The 27,267-nt window shown below is 45.3% G+C and overlaps 1 protein-coding gene across 4 annotated transcripts in view; it reads left to right on the top strand.

The window, feature by feature from the left end:
• Positions 1–25,710, top strand: part of mettl16 (methyltransferase 16, N6-methyladenosin) — a 34,556-nt gene extending 8,846 nt beyond the window's left edge. For 3 of the 4 annotated variants that reach the window (XM_021582442.3, XM_021582443.3, XM_021582440.3), the window contains exons 4-10: positions 5,374–5,514; positions 5,624–5,739; positions 5,973–6,115; positions 12,179–12,248; positions 13,682–13,771; positions 18,997–19,173; positions 24,608–25,710. In XM_021582442.3, coding sequence (XP_021438117.1) covers positions 5,374–5,514; positions 5,624–5,739; positions 5,973–6,115; positions 12,179–12,248; positions 13,682–13,771; positions 18,997–19,173; positions 24,608–25,324 — 1,454 coding nt within the window. In that variant the 3' untranslated portion in view covers positions 25,325–25,710. Of the gene's footprint in view, positions 1–5,373; positions 5,515–5,623; positions 5,740–5,972; positions 6,116–8,537; positions 8,723–9,862; positions 9,985–12,178; positions 12,249–13,681; positions 13,772–18,996; positions 19,174–24,607 lie in introns of those variants that run through there. The other variant, XM_090218472.1, reaches the window with a different exon arrangement.
• Positions 25,711–27,267: the final 1,557 nt, after the last annotated feature.

The following is a 27,267-nucleotide window of genomic DNA, read 5'->3' on the forward strand; positions in this document are numbered from 1 at the left end:
CAAACCACGCTTCTTAACACCCGCCCGCTTAACCCGGAAGCCAGCCACACCAATGTGTCGGAGGAAACACTGTTCAACTGACAACCGAGGTCAGTCTGCAGGCACCCGTCCCATCCACAAGGAGTCGCCAGAGCGCGATGAGCCAAGTAAAGCCCTCCCCTAACTCGGATGATGCTGGGCCAGTTGTGTGCTGCACTTTGGGACTCTCGATCGCAGCCGGTTGTGATACAGCCCGGGATTGAATCCTGGTCTGCAGCAACTCCCCTAACTCGGATGATGCTGGGCCAGTTGTGTGCTGCACTTTGGGACTCTCGATCGCATCCGGTTGTGATACAGCCCGGGATTGAACCCTGGTCTGCAGCAACTCCCCTAACTCGGATGATGCTGGGCCAGTTGTGTGCTACACTTTGGGACTCTCGATCGCAGCCGGTTGTGATACAGCCCGGGATTGAACCCTGGTCTGCAGCAACTCCCCTAACTCGGATGATGCTGGGCCAGTTGTGTGCTGCACTTTGGGACTCTCGATCGCAGCCGGTTGTGATACAGCCCGGGATTGAACCCGGGTCTGCAGCAACGCCTTAGACCGCTGTGCCACTCAGGAGTCCCAGTGCATTACATTTGACCAAAGCCTATGGCTAGTAGTGTGCTATGTAAGGTGCTATTTGGGGGACAACCTATAAGAACGTCTGCCTGACATTGAACATTACAGGCTGACAGAGAGGCTGGCAGAGAGGGGCTGCCTGGCACAGGTCTAGCCCAGGACACATCTTCACAAAGTCTAAGAGGAGTGCTGATATAGGATCAGTTTTGCCTTATAAGATAATGAATATGAATTTAATTACAGGGGGGACCTGATCCTAGATCTGCACTCCTACTCTGAGACATGTTTTTAATACAGGCTGGCTCTTACTAGTCCAAGGGCAGCTGACTGCCCATGTCCATCACAGACTGGCAGAGAGGGGCTGCATGATGGTTAGCACATCCACCTTCGGATCCCAAATGTACTGTAGGCCTATCTATTTTCTGGATATCACTGGCCAAATCCCCATCCACATGCCATGGCTGGTTTCCTGTATCCATCAGAGAGTGTGATGTGTGTTCGTCAGTTTAGCTCCTCAGAGAGACGGACAGGTCAGTGATTGGTGACCCTGGTGCCTGGTCCATTCTGTAAGCTGATTGGAGCTGCTCTCCTGATGGATAGCCACAGGGCATTACTATCTCCCAAAGCTTGACCTGCGAGGTGCCATCTCCACTGCCCCAGGGGACCTCACTGTGGTTGGGTAGATTGGAGGCCCTGGTCTCTGTTAGACCTGGATGATCTGATCATGGCAACTTCCCAAGATGGCATAGCAGTCAGAAGTCCTTTGTCCTCGTCTTGTCGTGTCCCATATATATTTACAACTTTCTTCGCAAGTCTTTTATATATTTTATTTTCCAAAAACAACTTCAAAACACTCTCCTGCAACCCGCCTCACCAATTAATTATTATTATAATTTTTTTGTTGTGTTATTTACCTCAAATCTGAAATCCACAATAGAAGCTAGCCAGAAGCTAGCCAGTTTACTGCCTAACATCAGTATTCAGCTAACCACGGTTTGTGGTCATCAGCTATCCTTTAGCTCAAATCTATCGCCAGTTTTGTTCAACGCGACTCAGACCAGAACATACCGGACCTATTTTTCTCGCCATATACCCGGATTTCGACCGCAGGCTCTGGACATTTACATCTGGATCTCACAGCTAGCGAGCTGCTATCCGTGTGACTATTGGATCCCAGAGCAAACATAAATTATTCCGGAGCTAGCCAGTTGAAGAGTTCCATCAGCCACTACTGGGCTACAATCACCTATCCGGACCCGTTTTACTGCCGATGCGGAGCCCCACCGGGCCTTCACGACTGGACTACCGACGTTATCTGCCAGAGGGAGTTATCCAACTGGCCCCTCCGTCGCAATGTTACCTGAACGCCCATCTGCGGCCTGCTAATCGTTAGCGGTCTTATCTGCTGCTATCTGAATAGGTCTATCAGACAATTTCTCTTGGGTCACTATAACTATTTTGCCAATTGGATTGATCCCCTCTACCACACGGAACCCCACTAATCTACCGATGGAGACGCACAAGGTGGCTAAAAACAGACCTCCATCCTATGCTAGCTTGCTACCAATGGCCCGGCTAGCTGTCTGAATCGCCGTGACCCCAACCAACCTCACCACTCACTGGACCCTTATGATCACTCGACTAAGCATGCCTCTCCTTAATGTCAATATGCCTTGTCCATTGCTGTTCTGGTTAGTGTTTATTGGCTTATTTCACTGTAGAGCCTCTAGACCTGCTCACTATACATTATCCAACCTTTCAGTTCCACCACCCACACATGCGATGATATCACCTGGTTTCAATGATGTTTCTAGAGACAATATCTCTCTCATCATCACTCAATACCTAGGTTTACCTCCACTGTATTCACATCCTACCATACCTTTGGCTGTACATTATACCTTGAAGCTATTTTATCGCCCCCAGAAACCTCCTTTTACTCTGTTCCAGACGTTCTAGATGACCAATTCTCATAGCTTTTAGCCGTACCCTTATCCTACTCCTCCTCTGTTCCTCTGGTGATGTAGAGGTTAATCCAGGCCCTGCAGTGCCTAGCTCCACTCCTATTTCCCAGGCGCTCTCTTTTGATGACTTCTGTAACCGTAATAGCCTTGGTTTCATGCATGTTAACATTAGCAGCCTCCCTAAGTTTGTTTTATTCACTGCTTTAGCATACTCTGCCAACCCGGATGTTCTAACCGTGTCTGAATCCTGGCTTAGGAAGACCACCAAAAATTTGAAAATGTTCATCCCTAACTACAACATTTTCAGACAAGATAGGCCAAAGGGGGCGGTGTTGCAATCTACTGCAAAGATAACCTGCAGAGTTCGGTCTTACTATCCAGGTCTGTACCCAAACAATTTGAACTTCTACTTTGTTTTTTTTTCACCTCTCAAAAACAAGTCTCTCACCGTTGCCGCCTGCTATAGACCACCCTCTGCCCCCAGCTATGCTCTGGACACAATATGTGAACTGATTGCCCCCCATCTATCTTCAGAGCTCGTGCTGCTAGGCGCCCTAAACTGGGATATGCTTAACACCCCAGCCATCCTACAATCTAAGCTTGATGCCCTCAATCTCACACAAATTATCAATGAACCTACCAGGTACCACCCCAAAGCAGTAAACACGGGCACCCTCATAGATATCATCCTAACCAACTTGCCCTCTAAATACACCTCTGCTGTTTTCAACCAAGATCTCAGCGATCACTGCCTCATTGCCTGCATCCGTAATGGGTCAGCGGTCAAACAACCTCCACTCATCACTGTCAAACGCTCCCTGAAACACTTCAGCGAGCAGGCCTTTCTCATGGACCTGGCCGGGGTATCCTGGAATGATATTGATCTCATCCCGTCAGTAGAGGATGCCTGGTTATTTTTTATTTTTTTAAATGCCTTCCTCGCCATCTTAAATAAACATGCCCCATTCAAGAAATTTAGAACCAGGGACAGATATAGTCCTTGGTTCTCTCCAGACCTGACTGCCCTTAACCAACACAAAAACATCCTATGGCGTTCTGCATTAGCATCGAACAGCCCTCATGATATGCAACTTTTCATGGAAGCTAGAAACCAATATACACAGGCAGTTAGAAAAGCCAAGGCTAGCTTTTTCAAGCAGAAACTTGCTTCCTGCAACACACACTCAAAGTTCTGGGACACTGTAAAGTCCTTGGAGAATAAGAAGACCTCCTCCCAGCTGCCCACTGCACTGAGGACAGGAAACACTGTCACTACCGATAAATCCACTATAATTGAGTATTTCAATAAGTATTTTTCTACGGCTGGCCATGCTTTCCACCCAGGTCAACAGCACTGCACCCTCCACAGCAACTCGACCAAGCCTTCCCCATTTCTCCTTCTCCCAAATCCAGTCAGCTGATGTTCTGAAAGAGCTGCAAAATCTGGACCCCTACAAATCAGCCGGGCTAGACAATCTGGACCCTTTCTAAAATGATCTGCCGAAATTGTTGCCACCCCTATTACTAGCCTGTTCAACCTCTCTTTCGTGTCGTCTGAGATTCACAAAGATTGGAAAGCAGCTGCGGTCATCCCCCTCTTCAAAGGGGGGGACACTCTTGACCCAAACTGCTACAGACCTATATCTGTCCTACCCTGCCTTTCTAAGGTCTTCGAAAGCCAAGTCAACAAACAGATTACCGACCATTTCGAATCCCACCATACCTTCTCCGCTATGCAATCTGGTTTCAGAGCTGGTCCTAAATGATATCTTAACCGCCATCGATAAGAAACAATACTGTGCAGCCGTATTCATTGACCTGGCCAAGGCTTTCGTCTCTGTCAATCACCACATCCTCATCGACAGACTCGACAGCCTTGGTTTCTCAAATGATTGCTTCGCCTGGTTCATCAACAACTTCTCTGATAGAGTTCAGTGTGTCAAATCGGAGGGTCTGTTGTCCGGGCCTCTGGGAGTCTCTATAGGGGTGCCACAGGGTTTAATTCTTGGACCGACTCTCTTCTCTGTATACATCAATGATGTCGCTCTTGCTGCTGGTGAGTCTCTGATCCACCTCTACGCAGACGACACCATTCTGTATACTGGCCCTTTGGACACTGTTAACCTTCCAGGCGAGCTTCAGTGCCATACAACTCTCCTCCAGTGGCCGCCAATTGCTCTTAAATACAAGTAAAACTAAATGCATGCTCTTCAACCGATCGCTGCCTGCACCTGCCCGCCTGTCCAACATCACTACTCTGGACCGCTCTGACTTAGAATATGTGGACAACTACAAATACCTAGGTGTCTGGTTAGACTGTAAACTCTCCTTCCAGACGCACATCAAACATCTCCAATCCAAAGTTAAATCTAGAATTGGCTTCCTATTTCGCAACAAAGCATCCTTTACTCATGCTGTCAAACATACCCTTGTAAAACTGACCATCCTACCAATCCTCGACTTCGGCGATGTCATTTACAAAATAGCCTCCAATACCCTACTCAATAAATTGGATGTGCCTTTACCTCCCTTATCTCACCTCACTTGCTCACATTGTATATAGACTTATTTTTCTACTGTAATTATTGACTGTATGTTTGTTTTACAACAACAGAGTTACACATGGAGTATGTGTCGAACTGCTTTGTTTATCTTGGCCAGGTCGCAATTGTAGATGAGAACTTGTTCTCAACTTGCCTACCTGGTTAAATAAAGGTGAAATAAATCAAATAAAATGGCTGTCTTGATCACCTCTTGTTAATCCATTATGGACAATAAGAGTGGCATTGAATACACACATATCCCCAGGTACTGGAGCGTCCTGTATCTACCCCCTGCTGGGAGCCTCTATGAACGGCTGGCATTACCTGGCTACTGAGGTAGATGACATCTGCTTTGACTATGCCACCAGGAACGTAGAGCAGAACAACCTCTCGGATCTCATCAAAGGTTAGTGGCAAGCTGGCCATTGGTAGCTGCATTGTAGTGTTCCACTACTGAAAGGAAGATGGCTTGAAACCTTGTTGATAACATGTCCTTGCCCTGTCTCATGTCCCAGTGGTGAAAGTTCCCCAGAAGACCCTGTTAATGGACGCTCTAAAGGAGGAGTCAGCCATCGTCTATGACTTCTGCATGTGTAACCCTCCCTTCTTCGCCAACCAACTAGAGGCTAAGGTAGGCCCCTTTTTAAATGGAAAGTGTTCTGAGAATCTGGAAAAACGGCTTTATAAATCGAATTTATTCACTGTTCACCTCCCCCTCTATTTTTCTCTTTTCATTTCTTTACCTTTTCTGTCACGCCCTCTTTCTCCTACCCTTTACTTTCTCGCCCCATGCCTCTGTTTTCCTCTCCTTCTCCCCCACCCTGTTCCTCCCCTCTCCCCCTTTCTCTCCGTCCTCCTCCCCAGGGGGTAAATTCCAGGAACTCTCGTCGTCCTCCCCCCAGTTCAGTGAACACAGGTGGGGTGACGGAGATCATGGCTGAGGGAGGAGAGCTGGAGTTTGTCAAGAGGATCATCCACGACAGCCTGCAGCTCAAGACACGCCTGCGGTGAGAGAGAGAGTAGGACACGTAGGACGTGCACGCGTAGTACACACAAACACACTACACATTGGTCCCCATCAGTACACTGGGTGTGATGGATTAGCGTTCAAGACCGCATCACGCTGGTTTCCGATTGGTCATGCTTTATAAACTCAGCAAAAAAAGAAACCTATTTGAATGAACATAACAAGATTCAACAACTGAGACATAAACTGAACAAGTTCCACAGACATGTGACTAACAGAAATGGAATAATGTGTCCCTGAACAAAGGGGGGGTGTCAAAATCAAAAGTAACAGTCAGTATCTGGTGTGGCCACCAGCTGCATTAAGTACTGCAGTGCATCTCCTCTTCAAGAACTGCACCAGATTTGCCAGTTATTGCTGTGAGATGTTACCCCACTCTTCCACCAAGGCACCTGCAAGTTCCCGGACATTTCTGGGGGGGAATGGCCCTAGCCCTCACCCTCTGATCCAACAGATCCCAGATGTGCTCAATGGGATTGAGATCCGGGCTCTTCGCTGGCCATGACAGAACACTGACATTCCTGTCTTGCAGGAAATCACACACAGAACGAGCAGTATGGCTGGTGTCATTGTCATGCTGGAGGGTCATGTAAGGATGAGCCTGTAGGAAGGGCACAGCGTTGAGATTGCCTGCAATGACAACAAGCTCAGTCCGATGATGCTGTGACACACCGCCCCAGACCATGTGATATGAGAATTTTGTTATCAATGTTCATAAATATTAAATTAATCTACTCTGTCTGCAACCCAGTGTTAAGGTTCTAGTTAAGATGAAATGGACAGAATTCCCAGCTTACAATAGTCAAAATGTTTATTCACGAGAGCACTCTCCAGTTCATTATACAAAGACATCCATTTTATACCATACACCTTACTTACGCACACGAACATTAGGTGAATTATATTCTTCTCCATAGTTCTCACCACTGTATATCACTACCCAGCCGACAGTTCCATTCCCCAGAGATTAGGGAAACCTTGAGGGGTACTCCCTGTCCCATCATAAATTTCCAAGAGTTCTAGCCGGGTCGGGTCAAACACAGTTTAATTGTGCTCAGTATCTTCTTAGGCACACATTTCTCCCCCTTCTGGGCCTCCTTTGATCCTTGTTGGATTTACGTTTAATACTTGAATTATTCCTCATACCTGCTACATAAACTGTAATCTCTAATAGTTAGGTTTCAGGGTAGAATTATTTAACCATTATCTTTAAACATATAAATTATTTTATCACCATGACGGACCCTCCACCTCCAAATTGATCCCTTGCTCCAGAGTACAGGCCTCGGTGTAACGCTCATTCCTTTGACGATAAATGCAAATCCGACCATCACCCCTGGTGTGAGGACTTGCCTTACAACAGGCCTACAAGCCCTCAGTCCAGCCTCTCTCAGCCTATTGCGGACTGTCTGAACACTGATGGAGGGATGGTGCGTTCCTGGTGTAACCCAGGAAGTTGTTGTAGCCATCCTGTACCTGTCCTGTAGGTGTGATGTACCGATTCCTGTGCAGGTGGTGTTACACGTGGTCTGCCACTGCTAGGACGATCAACTGTCCGTCCTGTCTCCCTGTAGCGCTGTCTAGGCGTCTCACAGTACGGTCATTGCAATTTATTGCCCTGGCCACATCTGCCTTCCTCATGCCTCCTTGCAGCATGCCTAAGGCACGTTCACGCAGATGAGCAGGGACCCTGGGCATCTTTCTTTTGGTGTTTTTCAGATTCGGTAGAAAGGCCTCTCTAGTGTCCGAAGTTTTCATAACTGTGACCATCTGTAAGCTGTTAGTGTCTTAAGGACCGTTCCACAGGTGCATGTTCATTAATTGTTTATGGTTAATTGAACAAGCATGGGAAACAGTGTTTAACTATTTGGGATAGGGGTCAGCATTTTCACTTTTGGATGAATAGCGTGCCCAGAGCAAACTGCCTCCTACTCTGTCCCAGATGCTAATATATGCATATTATTATTGGATAGAAAACACTGACATTTCTAAAACTGTTTAAAGGATGTCTGTGAGTATAATATAACTCATATGGCAGGTGAAAACCTGAGAAAAATCCAACCAGGAAGTGAGACATCTGAGGTTTGTAGTTTTTCAAAGCTCTGCCTACTGAATACACAGTAGGATATGGATGAAGTTGTACTTCCTACAAGCCTAGATGTCAACCGTCTTTAGAAACTTGAATGAGGATTCTATAAAGGATAAAGGAGGGGCTCATGAGACCTGTTTGAGTCAGTGGTCTAGCATAGTGCCTTGGGCTCATGACGCACGATCCTGACAGTTACCTCTCGTTCCAGTGCTTTTCTTCAGACAGGAATTCTCCTGTTGGAACATTATTGATGTTTTATGTTAAAATACATCCTAAAAATTGATTCCATTCATCGTTTGACATGTTTCTAAAGGACTGTAACGGAACTTTTCGAGTTTTGTCTGGACGAAGTGCCTGCGCCTCATGAAGATGGATTACTGGGCTGAACACGCTAACAAGTGGCTATTTGGACATAAATTCTGGACTTTATGGAACAAATCAGTCATTTATTGTCAAACTGTGATTCCTAGGAGTGCCTTCTGATGAAGATCATCAAAGGTAAGTGAATATTTATGGTGTTATTTCTAACTTCTGTTGACTCCAAAATGGTAGATATTTCTCTGGCTGAATTGGGCTGAGCGCCATTCTCAGATTATGCTTTTTCCGTAAAGTTTTTTTGAAATCTGACACAGCGGTTGCATTAAGGAGAAGCATATCTTTAATTCTGTGAATAACACTAGGATCTTTTATCAATGTTTATTATGAGTGTTTCTGCAAAATCACTGGATGTTTTGGAATCAAAACATTACTGCACGTAACGTACCAATGTAAACAGATTTTTGGATATAAATATGCACATTATCGAACAAAACATACATGTATTGTGTAACATGATGTCCTATGAGTGTCATCTGATGAAGATCATCAAAGGTTAGTGATTAATTTCTCAATATTTCTATTTTTTGTGACTCCTATCTTTGGCTGGAAAAATGGCTGTGTTTTTTTGACTTGGCTATGACCTAACAATCATATGTTGTGCTTTCGCTGTAAAGCATTTTTTAAATCGGACACGATGGGTAGATTAACAAGATGTTTATCTTTCATTTGCTGTATTGGACTTGTTAACTTCTTGACGCACCCATCCCTTTAGCGGGGTCATTTTCATCAACACCCGCTGAATTGCAGTGCGCCAAATTCAAATTAAATTACATGAAATCACAAGTGCAATATAGCAAAACACAGCTTAGCTTGGTGTTAATCCACCTGGCGTGTCAGATTTCAATACAGCTTTTTGGCAAAAGCATAGCAAGCGTTTTATGTAAGAACATCTCTCTCAGTAGACAAAATATTAAACACTAGCAGCCAAGTAGATTGGTCACGAAAGTCAGAAAAGCAATAGATTAAATCGCGTACCTTTGATCTTCGGATGTTTGCACTCACAAGACTCCCAGTTACACAATAAATGTTCCTTTTGTTCCGTAAAGATTATTTTTATATCCAAAATAACTCCATTTGGTTGGCGCTTTTATGTTCAGAAATCCACAGGCTCGAGCGGTCACGACATCGCAGAATAAAATTCCAAATAGTATCCGTAATGTCCACAGAAACATGTCAAACGTTTTTTATAATCAATCCTCAGGTTGTTTTTAAAATATATAATTTATAATATATCAACCGGGACTGTCGCTTTTTCAATAGGAGAGGAAGGACAATGGCTGCCCCACTCTGTTGCGCAAGCAAATCTCTGCGAACACCCAGCTCTGGGCCTGAGAACCCCTGCCCTAGAAAGGTTAAACCCTTTACAAGGAAGATCTGTGAAGGTATTTGGATTTTTACGAATTATCTTTGAAAGACAGGGTCCTGAAAAGGGGACTTTTCTTTTTTTTTTTGCTGAATTTATCTGCGCCAATTCCCTAGACCCCAAATATAATATAGAAAAGCCTGTTTATCAGTTGGTGTTGGTGGGTGTTTGTTCATTACCTTCTGTTACATCCTAAATGAAAGGGTGCATTTGTAAGGCAAGGAAGGATGATAGAGGGCCACTGATGGAGGAGAGCAGAACGATGGGATGGAGATGTCACCCAGAGTTTGTTTAATGAATTGGCACCAGGAGTAAACAGTCACCCACCCCCACGGCAGTATCTGCATGGCCATAGGGAACAGGTGTGTGTGTGTGTGTGTGTGTGTGTGTGTGTGAATTAGATTTGATCACACTGCGCGCGTGGTGACCGAGACAAGTGGCTGACTTGGAAGGTGTGTGATTGTATGTGTACGAGTGTGTTGCACTGTGTCACTACCATATTTTTTGTGTGTAAAGGGGATTGTCACCCACAGGAGAGTGTGTCGGTGTGTGCATATGTTTGTGTGAAAGTTGAGTGGCCCTCACAGGGGGAAAAGTGTCCATCTCGCTCTGTGTCTGTTTGCCTGCATGTGTCTGTGTGTTCACACCGGTGTACTTGTGTGGTGCGCTTGGCTGGTGTTGAGTGTCTGCCACAGGGGAAGGTGTGCCTGCTCTAGTCTCCAGCTTCTGTTCGTTCCTCTCCTCCCCTGCAGTGTGTGTAGTTTGTTTGAGACCGGGGCCAAGGCAGCAGTAGCAGGCTGTCACTCCACACACTGCATGCTGGGACAGCAGAGCTACCACCAGGTGTCCACGGAAACCAAGCCAGCCCATCTGATTGGTCCTCTGAGACTCACGACCCCCCCCCCCCCCCCTCAAAAACACTAAACCGGAATGACTCTCACCAGACTATCACACATAGATAGTCATACACACCCCAACCACCAGCCAGGAAAGTCCCCCTTTTCAACGAGATGCCCTCTGCTCGTCATTGTCTGTTATTGATCTGATAATCACTAGCTATGTGGAGAGGGTAATAACGTTGTAATCACCGGTCTTTGTACTCTTGGAAGGAATAGCTTGAAAATAAATGTAGAACTTTGCTAAGAATCTGACTGCTTCTGCCTGTGTGTGTTAACATGGATCTCTGCATGACAAAGTGGGGAACATCTGGGGATATTACAGGTCCTCAATATTTCATGGTGCCACTTGAGGCGAGGCCTTTGCACCCCTACCCAAAACTCTCACCCTCACCACTCCCACCCTTACCCCTAACCAAAACCCTCTCACCCCCACCCTTACCCCTTATGCCAATATGACTAGCCAAGTTTGAAAATATGATCTTGCAGTGTTAAGCTTTCACAAGGCAATTCAGAGAAACCAATTTGTAATTTTGGTAAGCATAGAAAGGAGTCATGAGTGCCCTGGCGAATTCTCCACAATAATCACACAAGCCATGTCATCTTGTAACTGTACATCAAACATAATGATCCTAAATGTTGACATTGTACACACCATAAACACAGAGCAGAGCACATGTGGCAGTACACAATTTTCGGGGACCGAAAACACTACTTTCAGAACTACACAAGAGTACCGGAGAATCTCTTAAAAATATTGTGACATTACTACAACAATAAACACGCCATCCTCACCATACACAGCATTGCTCATAGATATATAGTATCTAGGCCTAATTAATCTAGACAGGACGGGCAATCCAACCAGACAAGGTTTGTCATGCATTGTTTAGTTTTTCTATCCAGATTGACTCACTGTTGGTTTATCTTTCTCCCCGCTAGGTTTGTCTCTGTGTCTCTCATGCTAAGTTACTCTGTATTTCTCCTTGCTGGTTAGTACTGAGGCTCTATATGCTGTTGTATTGATTACAGTAGACTTATCTCATCATTGCAGAGGAAAGAGAGTGATCTGGACTTCAAAGCTCTGTTCCACCATAGAGAATCATACTGGCCCTGTTGTCTCTCTCTCATATATATGTAGTAATTACAACTAACCTCTTTGCCTCAGAACTACAGAAAGTCCGTTGGGATGTTTTTCCATGGAGGGAAGCAAGAGGTAGATCCTATATCTGCCGCTTGTTTGATTGCAGGCAGGGGTTCATGCCCAGCGCGCTGGACACACACTCACACACTCCTAATAGATTATTATTTTTCCAGGTGGTACAGTTGCATGCTGGGAAAGAAGTGCAGCCTGGCACCTTTGAAGGAGGAGCTGAGAAAACAAGGGGTGAGTGCACAAACACACACACCTGCGTATATTTGAGACAGTCTTCAGAATGGGAGCTCTGACGAGGAGACATTTGATGCTCATACATGATCTTATATACACAGCACTCGCAAACAGGTACAACACACAGATGTACTGTACCAAGCCCGGGTACAACACACAGATGCTATGTACTGTACCAAGCGTGGGTACCACACACAGATGCTCTGTGCTGTACCAAGCGTGGGTACCACACACAGATGCTATGTACTGTACCAAGCGTGGGTACCACACACAGATGCTCTGTGCTGTACCAAGCGTGGGTACCACACACAGATGCTCTGTGCTGTACCAAGCCCTGGCATGTGTTAAAAATATCCTGATTCCCCATATATACCCAGTGATAAGGTGAGGTAATGGAGGGTTGAATGAACTCCCTCCCACAATCTCTAATACCACCTCTGAGACGGAAGAGAGGGATCAGATACCTTCTGAACCATAACGGATCAAGCCTGGCTAATACGCTGGCTAAGCAATGTCACAGCCCAGACCTGATTGAGCTGAATTCTATTAGCCTTGCGTGACTGAAACGCATGGCAGGGCCTACACACAAACATTCATATTACACACACGTACGCATACACACACGGTAGGTCAGTGCAACTAACGTTCATTAGCTCCATTATCCTAGCTATTATCCCCTAGCACATGACTGCTAACTGACTGGCTATAGAGGTTAGTCTCCAGCCCTGTGCCACTGTCAGTCGCTTACCTCTGAGATTACGAGACTCATTCACTGGGGATGACTGGCACAGCAGCTCCCATGGTGTTAACCACACACACGTCAATCACTGGGGAGGACCATCCCACGCACCTCCAGAGGTGTCAGAGGGCTGTCGCTGGTCATTAGTGTTAGTGCAGCCTTGGCCAACGTCCAGCGCAGGGGTGTAATAGGAGACCTAATTAATATGCTAATGCTATTTGCACCCTGTATCTCTTTCTCTCCATCTTCCTTGTTCTCTCGCTGCTTGGTTCAGGGGGTGTTTAGGGGTCAACATGGCGCTCTCATATAGGGATGCGTTTTCTTGCCTCTGAGATCCATGTCCCTGACCTGCATCCCTGGAGCACATTCCCCACTGAAACCCACTGCTTAATGATTATGTGTAAGGGAGGGGGTACCAAGTGGATACTATTCAAGAGTCTTTTACACTGATCCTTCCCCCAGGTCCTTCATGCTTATTGGAGGCTCTTCTCACGAGTGCTCTGCTCTGGCACTAAGCGCTGTATGTGTAAATGTGTCCTGTTCACACCTTTAAGGATGTAGTGCTGCGCTCCTTCACCTGGGCATGCTGGGAATGTGCCTCTAGAGCTACCTGTGTATTGCTAATGCTTGTTGTCGTCTGCTCCATTAGCGTTGTCTAATGTTCTCTGTATCGGTCTGTTTCCGTTCCCAGGTACCCAAAGTGACCCACACAGAGTTCTGCCAGGGACGGACCATGCGCTGGGCTCTGGCCTGGAGTTTCTATGATGACGTTACTGTTCCGGTAAGCTGGCTCTGGTGGGTGGTTCCCCTCGGGTCCTCTCCCAACCAGTTCATCTATAGTGGGAGAGTAGAAGAGAAGGAAGGCATCCAGAGCCATGGCCCAACTTACACCCCTGCTACTTTTCCAGACATTCCCAGACGTTCCCAACATCCCCACACTTCCTTAATAATGCATTCCTGGCCCATCCCACTCCATTCTCCAGCCAATTCCATAAGAGAACACAGGCAGCACTCAACCCACTCTCTGGGGAGACGTTTGCGTCCCTCCCCTAATTTGCTGTATCCAGGCAACAGTTGCCGGGGCAGGACAGTGCGCACACGCACGCCATGCCATTAGGCTCTTGGGCCACTGAGGGAATGATAGAATGAGAGAGAAGAGCGAGGGCATCAGAGCTCAATATGAGTGTGAGAGCTGGAAGTATTGTGAATAAGAACTATAGTAAAAATGGAGCTAGAGAGGCCTAAGGATGTTTTTAAATTACGTGTTTTAAATTTAACCTTTATAACTAGGCAAGTCAGTTAAGAACAAATTCTTATTTACAATGACGACCAAACCGGGACGACGCTGGCCCAATTGTACTCCCAATCATGTGATGCAGCCTGGATTCGAACCCAGTGACGCCTCTTGCACTGAGTTGCAGTGCCTTAGACCGCTGCGAGGAAACCCAATGGAAAGTGGAGTGTTGCAGTATATGAAGACTCCTTTGGTGTCAGTCAAATTCTTGTCTCGTTTGCACCACAAAGGCAGTTGAGCAGAAAGATTGGCCTACATTTTACTGCCCTCTCCTCACACAGTGGAGCACTCCATTACCAGGCAGACTGGGGAGGTGTGTGTGTGTGGGGGGGGGGGGGTTCTATGCATGAATTGTGCATATGACTGTGTGCAAGTGAGCGTACAAATGTCTGGCCTACTTAACCCATGGATTACTAGAGCAGGCACCTGTGTACTAGTAACTAGCTCCTCCGTGGCACCACAGCCTGTGTTTTCAGCACAACCTGGTGATTCAATCAATCGCTCTGACATCTGATGTGTAAGGCAGGAAGTGAGTCTCACCCGCCACATTGACAGAATCTGATCCCTTCATTACACAGAGAGGGGGAGATGGAGAGAAAGGAAAAGGTACAGTGACCATAAAAGGCGACTTGGAGAGGGAACTTGAAAATCAAAGCGCTCTAGCTCGTGTTGGTATCTGTGTTCTGAGTGTCATGTGACAATGTGGGCCCACAGCAGGGTGCATGTCTGGCAGGCAGGAGAAGATTTACAGCAAGGGGCATGGTTAGGGAGGGGTCAGAGGTCAACAGGAGCAAGACCCTGGTATTGAGGTTCTGGGAGGGGGCTAGCCCTAGCTAGGTTCAATGGCCATCTCTCTTCTGCTGAGCTGTCTGTCTGTGTGGTCAGGAATTGAATATCAGGGGAGCCATGCTGGGGCTCTGTTTGTTCAGCTGAGCACCCAGGCTTGAGTCCTGGTTAGAAAATTGGGGCAGACTGGCTGGCTACACTAGACGACTAGAGCGAGGTGTGGTCAATACAGAAAGCTATTTTTCTTGTGTGTGGACTGACCACACACAAGTGTATGAGGAGGTGGGAGTGGGTGAGTCAGGTTTATAATGGAAAGGGAGGGAAAGAGCAAAGATGAATCACTGGAGACCGAAGAGTGAACTTAGTCTTACAAACACAGACTAGATGAGGAGAGGTGTTCTTTCCTGTCAGTGGTTTTTGGTATGTGCTTGTAAGTGTTTTTCAGTGTGTATGCTTTTGTTTGTGTGAATATGTGTGTGTACATGCATATGAGTGTGTGTGTACTGCGTTACTGTGTGTTGTGTCAAGGATATGCTGTATAGACAGGCTACAGAAACGCATGAAGCAGCTATAACCAGGCCTGGCTGGTATAGACTCCCAAGACAGACCTGGGTTCAAAAACTATTTGCAATCTTTAATTTGCTTTAGCTTTCCTAGAGTGCCAGATGGGCAGGGCTAGTAGTTTTGTGATTGCCTGGCACAAAACCAATAGAACAATCTTAATCTAGCCCAGCTAAATTATAAAAATAGTATTTGGGTCCAGGTATGAGTCTAGACTAGACACTGTCAATTCTTTCTCCTATTGACTAGTCTGATAACACCTTTTTTCTATGGAAGGATAATACATTAATTAAACATCTCACAGATAACTGATCTAAGACCAGTTTGAAGGTCGTGGTCCAGTCCTCCATTCTGTGCTTACTAGGTCAGTTGGCCATATTGTCTGAGTGACTGACTGACTGCAATGTCATTATTGCATTGTTTCACTGCAGACCCGATCTGGCAATCTGGTGAATTTAAATAGGTTTTTATGGTCCAATGAATAAATGTTAACCTATAGCACAGTTTAAGGTAGAGAGCCCTGTGGTATTATTATGTGGGGACTTGCTTAGGGAAGGAATGCCTCCACGATAGCAGCGTGGCAGCTCTGAGGCAAGGCACAGCAGGGCCAATGTCATTGCTGAGGTGTAGGCCATGGAAGGAGCACCCCCTTGTGGTGTTTTGATATTACCAACTCAATTTTCTTAATGGTATGGTTCTTTGCCTTCACAATTCAATGTGTTGACACAAAGATGAGCTAAGGAGGAATGTGGAAGGTAAAGAATAGCAGTCACAGGAAGGGAGAGACGGTTATGCAGGTCATGACTCATCCCTGGCCTAAATCTACAGGAGTCCAAGACTCACTCTCCATCAATCCCTCTTTCATTCACTCATTGTCACACGGAATGAGTGAGCAAAGTGATTTTGTTTCCTCTTCTCCTCCTCCCTTTCTACCCTCATCTGTTTCTCTCCTCCTCACTACATCTTCATCCATCATTCCCCAGCCGCCCAGAGGGATTTCCATTGATACTAGTAAAGTAGTGGAGCAAGTTGAGAGCTTCAAGTTCCTTGGCGTCCACATCACCAGCAAACTAACATGGTCCAAGCACACCATGACAGTTGTGAAGAGGGCACGGCAAAACCTATTCCCCCTCAGGATACTGAAAAGATTTGGCATGGGGTCTCAGTTCCTCAAAAGGTTCTACAGCTGCACCATCGAAAGCATCCTGACGGTTTGCGTCACTGCCTGCTTTGGCAAATGCTCGGCCTCCGACCGCAAGGCACTACAGAGGGTAGTGAGAACGGCCCAGTACATCGCCGGGGCCAAGCTTCCTGCCATCCAATACCTCTATACCAGTCTGTGTCAGAGGAAGGCCCATAAATTGTCAGACTCCAGCCACCCTAGTTATAGACTGTTCTCTCTGCTACCGCACGGCAAGCGGTACCAGAGCGCCAAGTCTGGGTGCAAGAGGCTTCTAAACAGCTTCTACCCCCAAGCCATAAGACTCCTGACCATCTAATCAAATGGCTACCCAGACTATTTGCATTGCCCCCCCCCCTTTACGCCGCTGCTACTCTATCTATGCATAGTCACTTTAATAACGCTACCTACATGTACGTACCTCGACACCAGTACCCCCTGTTTATAGCCCCGCTATTGTTATTTACTGCTGCTCTTTAATTATTTTGGGGGTATTTTCTTAACTGCATTGTTGGTTAAGGGCTTGTAAGGGAGCATTTCACTGTAAGGTCTACCTACACCTGTTGTATTTAGTGCATGTGACTAATACCATTTGAAGTGAGACTTCACTTTAGAAATTGTTCACTCAACGTCGTCAATGTTTAAGCTTAATTGTGTCAGTTTGAGGGTGTGTAGTGTACTACTACTTTTAAAAAATATATAATTTTTTTAAAGTAATCATCTAGTTTTTCCAAAGTATCTAATCTTATTACAATATGTTTGCTGGTAACGGAGGACAGTTACCGGTTTTTAAATCCGTTACACATACACAGGCAGGGTTGGGGAGTAAGTATTTACAGTGCATTCGGAAAGTACTTTTCCCACATTGTTACATTACAGCCTTATTTTAAAATGTATTAAATATTTTTCCCCATCAATCTCCATGCAATACCCCATAATGATGAAGCAAAAAACTTTTCTGAGTTTTGGGAAATATCAAAATAAAACTGAAATCACATTTACGAGTATTCAGACCCTTTACTCAGTACTTTGTTGAAGCACCTTTGGCAGCAATTACAGCCTCGAGTGTTCTTGGGTGTGACGCTACACGCATGTGTTTTGGGAGTTTCTCTCGCTCTTTGCAGATCCTCTCAAGCTCTGTCAGGTTGGAGGGGGAGCGTTGCTGCAGGGCTATTTTCAGGTCTCTCCAGAGATGTTCGATCGGGTTCAAGTCTGGGCTCTGGCTGGGCCAGTGAACCTTCGCCCCAGTCTGCAGTCCTGAGTACTCTGGAGCAGGTTTTTATCAAGGATCTCTCTGTATTTTGATCCTGACTAGTCACCCAGTCCCTGCCACTGAAAAACATCCACACAGCATGTTGTTGCCAGCACCATGCTTCACCATAGGGATGTTGCCAGGTTTCCTCCAGATGTGACGCTTGGCATTCAGCCAAGGAGTTCAATCTTGGTTTCCTCAAGCCAGAGAGTCTTGTTTTTCATGGTCTGAGAGTCCTTTAAGTCCCTTTTGGCAAACTCCAAGCGGGCTGTCGTGCCATTTACTGAGGAGTGGCTTCTGTCTGGCCACTCTACCATAAAGGCCTGGTTGGTGGAGTGCTGCATTGTTGTTCTTGAAGGTTCTCCCATCTCCACAGAGGAACTCTGGAGCTCTGTCAGCGTGACCATCGGGTTCTTGGTCACCTCCCTGACCAAGGCCCTTCTCCCCCGATTGCTCAGTTTGGCGGGTGACCAGCTCTAGGAAGATTCCAGGGGGTTCCAAATCTCTTCCATTTAAGAATGATGGAGGCCACTGTGTTCTTGGGGACCTTCAATACTCTGTAAATAAGGTATATGTTTTTTGTTTTAAATAAATATGCAAAAATGTCCACAAACCTGTTTTCGCTTTGTCATTATGGGGTATTGTGTGTAGATTGATGAGGAAATTGTTATAGTAAATCCATTTTAGAATAAGGTAACAAAATATAGAAAAAGTCAATGGGTTTGACTACTTCCCGAATGCACTGTATATTGTGCATTTACCAGCAGTCTTCCACACTGTCATCATGAATCACCATTTTTATCTGGGCAGGTTTAAGATGGATTCACTATCACCTACATTGAAGTATGACTACATCTTCACCAGAAGTTTTTAATTACTTCTTTCTGTAAACCCCACAATCTGTAAATTTATATTTTATTTCTCTTTCCTCAGTCTCCACCCAGTAAGAAGAGGAAGCTGGAGAAGTCTCGTAAGCCACTGACCTTCATGCTGCTTCAGCCCACAGTGAAGGAGCTGCAGTCCCAGGCCTCCTCTATAGGCTGTCCCTCCAACCCCAGGCCTGTAGAGACCATCACTGCCTGGCTGGAGAAGACACTCAGTGACCTGAAGGTAAACACATACAGGGTTTTTTCTGGATCAAAAGGGGGCTTAGGTGATGGGTGTGGCCGGCCTGTCGGCGTAGCTGAATTTGTTGCAGGCAAGGACATTTGAAAGGCACACACCTTGGCAGGGGAGAACAAAGTTTGCTGTTTTTAAAGCTAATTTCCTCAGATCTACACTTTTCCATGGAGCTGAGAGAACATTTTGCTGTTTTAAAACGAATGTCCTGCAATTCTACACACACTGCCATGGAGCTGAGAGGATTTTTTGGTTTTAAAACGAATTTCCTGTAATTCTACGCATTTTGCCATGGCTTATGCTGAGTTTAGTGCTGAGCGATTCGGGCTTTTTGAGGTGCGTACGGTTTCCGTCCGATTATACTCATTGATGTTGTTGAATTTAGGCCTAAAAGTGTATTGCTTTGCTGTGTTTTTTTTGCAGTATTACTTTTGTCTTTTGTTCATGCTGTCATTTAGCTCATTATTGTGGAGTCACTACAATGTTGATCCATCCTCCATTTTCTCCCATCACAACCATTGAACTCTGTAGCCGTTTTAAAATTACCAATGGGCTCCTAGTGACATCCCTAAGCAGTTTCATTCCTGTCCTGCAGCTCAGTTCAGAAGGACAACTATCTTTGTATATGGGTGGTTTAATACATCATCCACAGCCTAATTATTAACATGACCATGCTTAAAGTGATATTCAATCACTGTCCTATGAGGCTTTCGAAAAGCTCCCTGGTCTTTGTAGTTTAGTCGGTGCTTGAAATTCAGTACTTGACAGAGACCTTACAGATGTATAGTGGGGAGAACAAGTATTTGATACACTGACGATTTTGCAGGTTTTCCTACTTACAAAGCATGTAGAGGTCTAAATTTTATCATAGGTACACTTCAACTGTGAGAGACAGAATCTAAAACAAAAATCCAGAAAATCACTTATGATTTTTAAGTAATTAATTTGCATTTTATTGCATGACGTAAGAATTCCGGCTCTCACAGACCTGTTAGTTTTTCTTTAAGAAGCCCTCCTGTTCTGTTTGAACTCGTTACCTGTATAAAAGACTGTCCACACACTCAATCAAACAGATTCCAACCTCTCCACAATGGCCAAGACCAGAAAGCTGTGTAAGGACATCGGGGATAAAATGGTAGACCTGCACAAGGCTGGGATGGGCTACAGGACAATAGGCAAGCAGCTTGGTGAGAAGGCAACAACTGTTGGGTTCGCGCCAAGGCTCCCTGGGTTCGTGCCCAGGCTCTGTCGTAACCGGCCGCGACCGGGAGGTCCCTGGGGCGACGCACAATTGGCCTAGCGTCGTCCGGGTTAGGGAGGGCTTGGTCGGTAGGGATGTCCTTGTCTCATCGCGCACCAGCGATTCCTGTGGCGGGCCGGGCGCAGTGCGCGCTAACCAAGGTTGCCAGGTGCACAGTGTTTCCTCCGACACATTGGTGCGGCTGGCTTCCGGGTTGGATGCGCGCTGTGTTAAGAAGCAGTGCGGCTTGGTTGGGTTGTGTATCGGAGGACGCATGACTTTCAACCTTCGTCTCTCCCGAGCCCGTACGGGAGTTGTAGCGATGAGACAAGATAGTAGCTACTACAACAATTGGATACCACGAAATTGGGGAGAAAAAGGGGTAAAAAAAAATGTACAAATGGAAGAAGTTCAAGATGACGGTCAATCACCCTTGGTTTGGGGCTCCATGCAATATCTCACCTCGTGGGGCATCAATGATCATGAGGAAGGTGAGGGATCAGCCCAGAACTACACGGCAGGACCTGGTCAATGACCTGAAGAGAGCTGGGACCACAGTCTCAAAGAAAACCATTAGTAACACACTACACCGTCATGGATTAAAATCCTGCAGCGCACGCAAGGTCCCCCTGCTCAAGCCAGCGCATGTCCAGGCCCGTCTGAAGTTTGCCAATGACCATCTGGATGATCCAGAGGAGGAATGGGAGAAGGTCATGTGGTCTGATGAGACAAAAATAGAGCTTTTTGGTCTAAACTCCACTCGCCGTGTTTGGAGGAAGAAGGATGAGTACAACCCCAAGAACACCATCTCAACCGTGAAGCATGGAGGTGGAAACAGCATTCTTTGGGGAGGCTTTTCTGCAAAGGGGACAGGACGACTGCACCGTATTGAGGGGAGGATGGATGGGGCCATGTATCGTGAGATCTTGGCCAACAACCTCCTTCCCTCAGTAAGAGCATTGAAGATGGGTCGTGGCTGGGTCTTCCAGCATGACAACGACCCAAAACACACAGCTAGGGCAACTAAGGAGTGGCTCCGTAAGAAGCATCTCAAGGTCCTGGAGTGGCCTAGCCAGTTTCCAGACCTGAACCCAATAGAAAATCTTTGGAGGGAGCTGGAAGTCCGTATTGCCCAGCGACAGCCCCGAAACCTTAAGGATCTGGAGAAGGTCTGTATGGAGGAGTGGGCCAAAATCCCTGCTGCAGTGTGTGCAAACCTGGTCAAGAACTACAGGAAACGTATGATCTCTGAAATTGCAAACAAAGGTTTCTGTACCAAATATTAAGTTCTGCTTTTCCGATGTATCAAATACTTATGTCATGCAATAAAATGCAAATTAATTACTTAAAAATCATACAATGTGATTTTCTGGATTTTTGTTTTAGATTCCGTCTCTCACAGTTGAAGTGTACCTATGATAAAAATTACAGACCTCTACATGCTTTGTAAGTAGGAAAACCTGCAAAATCGGCAGTATATCAAATACTTGTTCTCCCCACTGTTTGTATGGGGGACAGGAAGGGGTAGTCATTAAAAACAGTGAACTATTATTTCATTGTGCCAGTCCTTAACTTATTTGTTAAGCCAAAGTTTTACTTCTGACCTAATTTAGGCTTGGCTAAACAAAGGGGGTGAATACTTATGCAACAACTTTTTTTCCCACTTTGATCTACACAAAATACTCTGACAAATTGCTATTAAATCTAACTTTAACATTTTTTCACATTTGGTTAGTTAGTTGGAGTAGAGCTTGTTTTAATTTGATTACTTTATTCAATATTTCAAAATTACTATTTTAGTAGTACTTCAAATTTAAATCAGGCATACTTTTATGACCCCTGAACACCAACTATCAATCACTTAGATCTATTTTCCGGTAGAGATACCTTGTGAAGCAACTGCTCTCTACTCCTCATGATCAGCGTTCTCTCGCTGTGTCTGCCCCACACTAACCTAATGTAGCAGCCGTAAAAGAAACACAGACCGCACAAGTAGACATGCAATGGATTATGGTCATTGTAGTTATGTTTTCTGCGCTAAACTATATAGAATATTGGCCTGCTGGAAACTACAGCTCCCTACATCGCACAGTTCGGCCTGGATCTGATTTTATCTCAGGGGAAAGTGTGCAATGTGCTCATTGAGCTCAGGGAAAAAATGGGATTCAAATAATTGAACAGACATTGGTCAATGTGTTTTAAAAACCAAATGTATGAAATTGAGCACTAGTTGTTATGCTCTAACATAAGGAAATCAATGTGAGCCCAAAATACTCCTGAATGCATCATTATTTGAATTATAGATCCTCCCAGACAGTCTACCTCTTCTTTTGGTGATTGAAAACGAACAATGTTGATATTATACAAAAAATATAGGTCCATTTTATCTTTTCTACATACTTTCAATGTTTCAGGTGTTTATATATTTAAACCATTTTCCATCCCAAAATAATCTACACACCGGAAAGTATTTAGACCCCTTGACTTTTTCCCCATTTTTTGTTACTTTAACAGAATTATTCTAAAATGGATTAAATGTTTTCCTCAATCTACACACAACACTCAATGACAAAGCAATAACAGGTTCTGAAATGTTTAAAAATGTATAAAAAATAACTTCTACTTATATACATAAGTATTCTATGAGACTTTAAATTGAGCTCTGGTACATCCCGTTTCCATTGATAATCCTTGATGTTTCAACAACTTGATTGGAGTCCACCTGTGGTAAATACAATTGATTGGACATGATTTGGAAAGGCACACCTGTCTAAATAAAGGTCTCACAGTTGACAGTGCATATCAGAGCAAAAACCGAGGTTGAAGGAATAGTCCGTAGATCTCCGAGACAGGATTGTATCGAGGCAAAGATCTGGGGAAGGGTACCAAAAAATGTCTGCAGCACTGAAGGTCATCATTCTTAAATGGATAAAGTTTGGAACCGAGACTCTTCCTAGAGCTGGCCGCCTGGCCAAACTGAACAATCGGGGGAGAAGGGGCCTTGGTCAGGGAGGTGACCAAGAACCTGATGGTCACTTTGACAGAGTTCCCCTGTGGAGATGGGAGAATCTTCCAGAAGGACACTCCTCTTTGCAGCACTCCACCAATCAGGCCTTTATGGTAGAGTGGCCAGATGGAAGCCACTCAGTAAAAAGGCACATGAATACCCTCTTGGAGTTTGCCAAAAGTCACCTAAAAAAAACTGAGAAACAAAATTCTGGTCTGAGGAAACCAAGATTGAACTCTCTGGCCTGAATGCCTAGTCTGGAGGAAACTTGGCACCATCCCTACGGTGGTGGCAGCATCATGGTGGTGGCAGCATCATGCTGTGGGATTGTTTTTCAGCGGCAGGGACTGGGAGAATAGTCAGGATCCAGGCAAAGATGAATGGAGCAAAGTAGAGATCCTTGCTGAAAACCTGCTCCAGAGTACTCAGGACCTCAGACTGGGGTGAAGGTTCACCTTCCAACAGGACAACGACCTTAAGCACACTGCCAAGACAATGCAGGAGTGGCTTCAGGACAAGTCTCTGAGTGTCCTTGAGTGGCTCAGCCAGAGCCTGGACTGAAACTGATCGAACATCTCTGGAGAGACCTGAAAATAGCTGTGCAGCGACGCTCCCCATCGAACCTGACAGAGCTTAAGAGGATCTGCAGAGAAGAATGGGAGAAACTCTCCAAATACAGGTGTGCCAAGCTTGTAGCGTCATACCCAAGAAGACTCGAGGCTGTAATCGTTGCCAAAGGTGCTTCAACAAAGCACTGAGTAAAGGGTCTGAATACTTATGTAAATGTGATTTCAGTTTATTTTTAATAACATTTGCAGAAAATTCTTAGCCTGTTCTTGCTGTGTCATTATGGGGTATTGCAAATTTTTTTAATAATCCATTTTAGAATAAGGCTTATGTAACAAAGTGGAAAAAGTCGGTCTGAATGCACATATAATATGCCCAATACTTTTCTATGCAAAAAAAGACACATACAGCAATCACAAGAACACACACACACTCGTACTGTAAGGAACTCATACCGCACGACACACACACAACTCCTTAAGCATTTACATGTACACACCTCATTCATTGACATACCGCAAACATACACCCTAACCCAGTTTTTCCAACAGGGGAATACAAATCTGAGATCCTAGACAAAATACACAGCAACTGTCATCTATGTTCCACAGGTGCTGTACAAGCGTGTCCCATGTGGGAGGAAAGAGCAGAGTCTGTTCCTGACTGTTGTGGAGAACACCTGGATCCACGGGAGACAGAGACGCAGAGACCAGGGCCGACACCTCCGAGAGCTGCCCAGAGCGCCCCCCAGTGGTATTTCCACCACCCCTTCCTCAGTCACAGCCCAGCACCACTCCTCTACACACATTCCGGATAGCTCACACTCAGAGTCACACACTCCCACGGCAGCACAAGGACCAGGCAGTGTTCCACAGTCAGGGACCAACCAGGCCAACTCTCAGCGGGCCAGCGGACAGGAAGTCCAAAGCCAGGAGGAGGAAACCAGCTGTGTCCCAGTCAAGAACAGTGGGACAGAGGAGGATGTCATCATGGAGTCTTCTCCCTCTATAACACCCAATACCATACTGGCACAGACAGCACTACCCACCACAACACAGAAACAGGAAGCCATAATCACAGAGGAAGTACCTACCGAAACACAGGAACAGGAAGTCAATGCCACTGGACAGGAAGTGATGCAGCCACAGAGCCCTGGCGCTGTGCAACACTTCCTGTTTAAGTGCTTGGTGAACGTGAAGGCTGAGGAGCAGGATGTTGCTGTGGAGATCCACTGGGTGGAAGGCCAAAACAAGGACCTGATGAACCAACTGTGTACCTACCTGAAGAACACTCTGTTTAGAGTGGTGGCCAAGCCACTGGGGACATAATGGAACATAGTTAACCTGTAGTACTGGGTCATGTTCATTAAGCAGAAAATGGTAGACGGGAACTTAACTTACCAGTTGACTGATATTCTATTTGTGACCCGTTTGTAGCAGGTAGTGTAAAATGTACTTTGCTGGTTCATTAGTTTCACCTTAGTCTCCTTGTCAAGGTTATAATGAGCAGTGACTATTTTAGTTAATTCAAGTTTGATAAATTACATTTAGAAATGTGTTTTAGTAACATGTAATTAGTCTATTTCCATGTTCAGTTAGTGTTTTACAAACAGCTGGTTTATTTCCAGAGACATTAAATTTGAGGATGCCGTTTCCATAAACTACAGCTAATCCACTTGTTTCCTCCTGTTGATGAAATACAGCTTTTTAACACATTCTGGGGAGACACTTGCTTCACCTTTTTATAAGTGGCCTGTCGTTGTATCACAATTAGGAAGTGATGCCAGCCAAATTAGACGGCTATTGAGTTGTTCAGCTAGTAATGAATGGTCTTTGTACACACACACACACTGTCTAAAACAATACCTCATAGTAACGCAGGATGTCTAATCTTTCCTCAGTCTTTCCTGTGCCTAGAGTGCATGTACATTGGAATTGTCCGTAGACAATTATCACATGAACAGACGCACTTCCTGAGCAGAGATTTAGATGTGAATACCAGAAAACGTGGCCCAGCAGTGGACCCAAAGTGTATTTGTCACGTGCACAGGATACAACTGGTGTAAAACAATACTGTGAAATTCTTACCTTGGGAGCTCTTTCCCAACAATGCAGTGCTGGTAATAATATATAATCAATGAACAGCAGTGTTATGGTAGTAATAAATCTAATCATTATAGATGCAGAGGTGGTGTGTGAATGTGGCTGTAAGTGTATGGTGTCAATGAGTAGAGACTTGTGGATGGGCATAGTCAGTGTGGATAGCTTGAGGGAGAGCAGTAGTTAGCAAGTTAAGTCTTCTAGCCAGGGTAGTGGAGTCTGAGCCTGTCGGACGTGAGCATGGAGAACAGTCCATATCTCGGGTGGCTGGAGTCTTTGGCCATTTTTCTGGCCTTTCTCGGGCATCGTCTGGCATGCATGTCCTGGATGGCTGGGTGCTCACCCCCAGTGATGCGCTGTGCTGTCCGCACCACCCTTTGTAGGGACTTCCGGTGCAGTTGCCATACCAGAGGGATACAACCAGTCAGGATGCGCTCAATGGTACAGCTGTAAAGACAGTGTGAGTGTATAAACAATATCACATTTTATTGGTCACATACATGTTTAGCAGCTGTTGTTGCGAGTGTAGAGAAATACTTGTTTCTAGTTCTGACAGTGCAACAATATATCTAACCATTTCAAAACAAATACCTAATACACACAAATCCAAGTAAAGGAATGGAATAATTAAGCAATAAAGCCCGAGGAGGTGTGGTATATGGCCAATATACAACGGCTAAGGACTGTTCTTAGGCGTAACTGCCTGGACACAGCCCTTAGCCGTGGTATATTGGCTTTTTATCACAAACACCTGAGGTGCCTTATTGCTATTATAAACTAGTTACCAACTTATTTAGAGCAGTAAAAATAAATTGTCAAACCTGTGGTAAATGGTCTGATTTACCATGGCTGTCAGCCAATTGGCATTCAGGGCTCGAACCACCAGTTTATAAGAATATATATGGATGAGCAATTTCTGTATAGAATACAGTATATACATATGAGATTAGTAACACAAGATATGTAAACATTAAAGTGACTAGTGTTCCATTTATTAAAGTGGCCAATGATTTCAAGTCTGTATATAGGTAGCAGCCTCCATGCTAGTGATGGCTATTTAACAGTCTGATGGCCTTGAGAGATTGAAAAACAGCTTCTCTCGGTCCCAGCTTTGATGCACCTGTACTGACCTCGCCTTCTGGATGATAGCGGGGTGAACAGGCAGTGGCTCG

This window comes from Oncorhynchus mykiss, chromosome 24 (assembly GCF_057628025.1).
Source record: "Oncorhynchus mykiss isolate SJ-2025 chromosome 24, ASM5762802v1, whole genome shotgun sequence".
Lineage (NCBI taxonomy): Eukaryota > Metazoa > Chordata > Actinopteri > Salmoniformes > Salmonidae > Oncorhynchus > Oncorhynchus mykiss.